Here is a 6,008-nt window from a genome sequence, read left to right as displayed (position 1 = left end):
AGAGGAACATGGCAATATGATCATCAGAAGTGGATGGAACCACAGGCATCATGCATTGATCCAGCACAAGCAGTGATAATAGGAATGCTACTTATTATTGACATTACTCATATGCCAATGCAGAATAATAACTTACATTTACACAGTACTCTCACTTTTCAAGATACATAGGCTTGATAGCAAGTTCCATCTTCAAATTATCCTTTAAAGCAAATAAAACAGGTCACTCTAGTTTAACAATGAAGTAACTTGGGTCAAACGAAGAGAGTCCTACAAAGTTCTAGTAACATCACAGAACACTATAATGTTTTCCACCATCACTTCAAAAGTTTGATGCTCATCACCTCCAGTAATATGGAATAACATTGCATCTTTTATAAACTCTATAATTACCTCCCCTTACCTTTTGAGCCTTCATTCACAGAGTTACTGTCATTTGGGACAAAGAGATGGCTGCTAAGAACCCCTGATGCTGCTTTGCTCTGAAATGTGTTACATATTGTCAGCCCACAGTTATTTGCTCCTTCTCTCCACTATGGATAAATAGCACAGAATACAATTTTAATTATAGGTACTGGTAGAATGTACACACATTCCATACATGTAAATATATTAGCCTTAATGATATATATAGGATAAAATTTTATAATATAGTTTCGAGGTCATTTTTATAGATGTATACAGTTCTTATCATTAAAAATAAGCATCCTTATCTGTGAAATGGAGACAAAAGAAATTATTCATGAAGTCATTGAAGGAATAAATGAATTATTAGTGAATATCAAGAGCTGAGAACAGTCTCAATATGCAATAAATATTAACTCTATAAATATTATTTATTTTTTTATTTGATATGTTACAGAATAATTCCTGATTTAGGAACATTCATCATCAAAGTTTCTCTCAAATATCATCTCCTTCCCCTAATGTACCAGTACTTTATGTCCATTAATATCATCCTTTAAAATGTAGTTTTAAGGTAATTATTTTTTTCATGAAGAGGACATTTCATATTGATTATAAGATACTTATAGTATGTGGTAATAAATGTGCTGTAAATGAAATTACATATCCCTGTAGAAAGACACACAAGCTTTTTTGTTGTTGTTTGTTTTTTGGTTTTTGGTTTTTTTGAGTCAAGATTTCTCTGTGTAGCCCTGGCTATCCTGGAACTCACTCTGTAGACCAGGCTGGCCTCGAACTCAGAAATCCACCTGCCTCTGCCTCCCAAGTGCTAGGATTAAAGGTACACACCACCTGTAATTTTGAACCTGTAAAACAATTTGCCATAATATATGATACCTCACTCTTGTCCTCTCTATCAGGGATGTACATGAAAATGTATTATGTATTTCCTAACATTGGGTGATAACTGAGTAATTCAGCACTGTTTTTGCAGAAAGGGAAAGAGCTTTGCATATATTATCTTTGTGTTTAAATTCCTGTACTAGTTTTGACATAAAAGCACATGCATGTGAGAGTCAGGATTAGAGGTACTTCCCATCCATCAGTTAGTATGCTCAGAGTTGGACTAATTAAGTGTTCTCCCAAATGCATGTACTTAAAACCAGGAAGTAACCAGAGACACCTCATTCACTATTCAAGTAAAAATGGCTTCCTGAAGTGTTTCTTGGTGATCTCCGATTCTTTATTTGAAAAAATTTCCTACCTTAAACCATGCTTAGAGTTTTCTCAAATATTGCTCCATATGTATTTCACAGAGCACTAGTGTTAGCAGATATTTATTCTATTTTAAGAATATACATATAGTCTGGGGATGGCAGTGAACACCTTTAATCCTAGCATTTGGGAGGCAGGAGCAAGAGGATCTCTGTGAGTTTGAGGACAGCCTAGTCTACAGAGTGAGTTTCGAGATAGGCATGGCTGCCCAAAGAAACCCTGTCTCAAAACAAACAAAAATACTTGTACACCTTCCAAGGGTCTCTGATAAATAAAGATGAGGTACACTGAGTTAGAGTTTATTGGATTTTTATTGTGAAATATATCTAAGGCCTAATATGCTTGTGTGGCCCTCTGAGAGGAATCGTGGGGAGCTGCACCTCATAGACTTGGCTACAGACTCTCCATCTCATACCACATCTAATATTCCAGAGATTTGGGAATACTAATAAGTCTAATAGACTAGATTTAGGAAGCTGCTTAAGACTGTAATATATGCATATCTGCATCTGTTGCCTGTATCCATTTTCTCAATTCTGGACAGAATTGCTTTTTCTGCATTGAAGTTTTAGATAAATTCATTTATTTGTACCTTTATAGCTAGGGAGTCCATCTAGCATGTTAAATCCAGTTTCTGTTTTAGCATCAGCTATTATGATTTTTAGTTCATTGATTATGAATCTCCCTAGGCAATGTTCTCCTGCCTTGGCAATACTGCATGCTAACTCATAATTGAATCACATGTTAGATTATCTTAGAATGAAAACTCTACATAAACCCATCAGTTTATCTACACACTGCTCCCCAACCAAAGAGCCTGAGGTTGAACTTATAGTGGTCCCATGAACTTTGATACCAGCTACCCAGAATACTCTATCAACACTGACGATCTGCATGCTCTCCATAAGAAACCATACTAATAACAAGTAATAAGAAAATGCATTTTAAAAACTGCATTAACCTGAAAGCTTTAGAGTTTGGTTTACCAATTTTTCAAAGTTTCTCATGTGTAGAAATACTGCTAGTTTTTTAAAAATTAAATAATTTTTAGGGGAACTGAACAAATTCCTAAATGTAACACAGTTTTCTTAACAACAGCACTTCACTCCCATTGAAATTCTGAGACTTTGGGAGATAAAGAGATGGCTCAGCAGTTAAGAGCCCCAGCTGTTCTTTCCAGAGGACCTGAGTTCACCTCACAACACCAGCAATTCCGGTTCCAGGGGATCCCATGCCCTCTTCTGACTTGTGGGTAATAGGCACCCATATAGATAGAACATATGCATACATGCAGGCAAAAACTCATAAATGTAAGATAAAAATAACTAAATCTTTATTCTGAGACTTAAAAACAAATTCTGAGACTTAAAATTTGAACACAAGATGCAATGCCTCAAATGTAGCCATATCATTACCTGCATATAAGCATTTATATGACACTGAACTAAAGAGAAAATAATAAAGTAAAATATTAAATCTTTATAACCTCCATGCATCAAACTCCCCATGTCCAAGTCTGTGGGGAAACTGGGAAGACTATAGTAGACAGACTGCGTGTTGATCACATTGGTTCCTATTTCTCTATGAATATTAAAAGTAACAAATGTCACTCCATAAAATAATTGATAAAACTAACAGATACTATATTGTGATTCAAAACAGCCATGTGAGTCTGTTATTACCCAAAACATTTGTTTAGAATGACCAGTTTGATAGGACATTCTCTAAGTAGCCAGACTTCCCTATTACAAATCAGAAACTTTGGAATCCTCTCCTTTAAACAAGCAAAAACGTTAAACTTACTTCCAAGTGTTTCAAAGCCACCAGCTCGGATCTGGCTTCAGGTTTCTGATACAAAATCCTTCATATAGCCTAAAGTATTTCCCTAGGCACATCAGGAGCAATCAAATGTCGTGTTAACTATTATATTACAGGCATTCAATTATGCTTTCCAAATGTCTACGTAGAAATGCCGAAGGCCTTTAGAAAATATCCTTAGCCCTAAGCCTAGGCTGGCAAGTGAAACCTTCTACCTGTAACAGCAAAACAAAAGCCGGACCTTCCGAATCCCAGCAGGCCATGCTGCAAAGTGGCACGCGGTGCATTGTGCAGTGCAAATTCTTTGTAACAGTGGGAGACACTGCAGAACAAAAATACTATTACAAATACTTCAAAAAGAACATTTTTTGGCGGCGATAGAGACTTTTAACATTATTTATTAGGTTCAAAAATGCTTCACAAAGAGTAACAATGGTTCTGTGGAAACCAATACATCTGAGGCCCTTTCTGTTGTTCTAGGCAGGCATTGATTGAAAGATGGGCAGAGCTAGCAGAACAATTCCTTCTCAGCAGTATGTGTGAGTATTCACCACGGGCTTCGAAAGACTCTGTGAACAAGCCTTACGGAAATCCCGGGGTGGGCGCGGGGCCGCTGAAGAGCAAGCCTTCATTAACTTCTTGGAAAATAAACGGGTAGAAGAGCCCACGAGCAGAGGCAGGGGCTCTTTGACCACACGGGCAGGGAAAGAGATAGTTGCCTTTGGCCTCCGTTCAGTGGGCAGATGAGGATGCTTGAGGGGCGTCTCCGGTGTTATGGCAACCGTGCCTCTTCCTAATGCACTTCCGCACACGGTTAGGGAATCTGTTTGTGTTGGGGATCCAGAAGCTGCAGCTTTATCCTGTTGCACAGTTTCGGAAATCTTACAGCTGATTGGCTGAGAAGAGGAGTTCTGACTGACACTTCTGCAGAGGCCAATGGCGGTAAAAGGTCTCATCACAGGACCTGGAAGAAAAAGCAGACTACAGTGGAACTCCAGCCTTTGGACAAGGATCAGAGGGCAGCCAGCAGCTGGGATGGAGAGAGAGAAAAGAGAATCCCTGGCTACTCTGTGACATAATCCAAATGCTGATTTTTTTTTTCCTCTGCTGGCACCTGAAACAAGATCTGGAGTGTAAGCACAGTGTTTCAAAGGAATCTGTTCAAATCTTCCAAAAGAACGACAAACGTGGGATGCCATCTTCTAATTTTCGGAAGTTTGTAAAGAGAAAAGTTCTTGAATCATGTTAGATATGCTAGAAAGATCAATGGCCCGCTCAGACTGACAACTAAGGATCTGAAAACAAATCTAAAAGTTAGTTATTTGGTCGATTTTATTAGAACTTGTAAAACCAGATGAAAAATGAAAACAAAAATAGATTGCCCTAAAGCTGAGTCTATCCAACAACATGATCTCCCACTGACATTAATATCAGGTTTAATTTTCTTCTTTGCTCAGACATACTTACATTGTTATATTTTCTATCTGTATTTTATGCATATACTATTACATTTTTTTTAATTTAAGAAATTTTACACATTGACCACACACATTAGAAGTCTATTCCTTTACTGATAAATTAAGATAATGTACATGTTTTAAATCATTCTCTGCAAGTCTCTATAGGCTTTTAAGTAACAAGAAAATTGCTAGAATATTGAAAATAACCAACAGAATTATTTTCAAAAATGTATAATATTGGAATGCATAATCGTATCTTCCTAATGCAGGATGTTGGACAGCCATTGTAACACAGGATGTTGAACAGCCATTGTCTCTCTAAGGAATTAAGTTCAATTTCCACCACAGTGCTTCGTACCTATGAGGCACTGCATGATTTCCACTGTGTACTTAATAAACCTGACAAGAAGACAAATAACACAAGAAGAGTTTAGTGAATCTGACTGATTCAAAGAGAGAATTATTCCCAAACATAAAAATGGGATGTCATTTCCAAGTGTTTAGTGCTGTGCAAAAGCCTAATAACACCTATTAATGTGGACTTTCAGCCCTCACAGATGAGCCATTTAATTATTTACCAGATTTAGTGCATAATAGTTCTACTGAAATTCTGGAACATAACATAATAGGACATGATATAGGCAGAGTATACTGTCCTATCTCTTACACTGAAAAAACAGACATTCTTTCCTTCAGAGTACTCCAGTAAACATGATGTTGCATTTGGCAAGCAGCAGGTTTAGTCTGAGGGTGTAGTCTAGCACACACTGGAGTCCAGGCCTGGAACATGAGCCTGCTTGTGCTTCTTTGTTCTCACTGGGAACATGGAGCTTTGACTATTTATGAAATTAAATTTGTTCATTCATTTATTCGTTGTCTAACATAAGAGAATCAGGTAAGACGCCCAACAACATTCAAGACATTAGGGATACAGAAAAGAATAGAATGAGCAATATTTCTGCAACATAGACAGGTTATATTCTGTCTGCAGGGGGAAGTGAGGTGAAAGAGGACAACTCATGAAGTAAGTTTTTTTTTTTTTTTTTTTTT

General features: G+C 37.1%; 1 protein-coding gene across 11 annotated transcripts in view; it reads right to left on the bottom strand.

Moving 5' to 3' along the window:
- Positions 1-3,878: 3,878 nt before the first annotated feature.
- Positions 3,879-6,008, bottom strand: part of CUNH12orf42 (chromosome unknown C12orf42 homolog) — a 191,402-nt gene continuing 189,272 nt past the window's right edge. For all 11 annotated transcript variants that reach the window (XM_031349765.1, XM_031349768.1, XM_031349773.1 and 8 more), the window contains one exon: positions 3,879-4,462. In XM_031349765.1, coding sequence (XP_031205625.1) covers positions 4,026-4,462 — 437 coding nt within the window. In that variant the 3' untranslated portion in view covers positions 3,879-4,025. The remainder of the gene's footprint in view (positions 4,463-6,008) is intronic.

This window comes from Mastomys coucha, unplaced genomic scaffold, assembly GCF_008632895.1.
Source record: "Mastomys coucha isolate ucsf_1 unplaced genomic scaffold, UCSF_Mcou_1 pScaffold4, whole genome shotgun sequence".
In the NCBI taxonomy this organism is placed as follows: Eukaryota; Metazoa; Chordata; class Mammalia; order Rodentia; family Muridae; genus Mastomys; species Mastomys coucha.
This window is presented reverse-complemented; position numbering and strand designations above follow the sequence as displayed.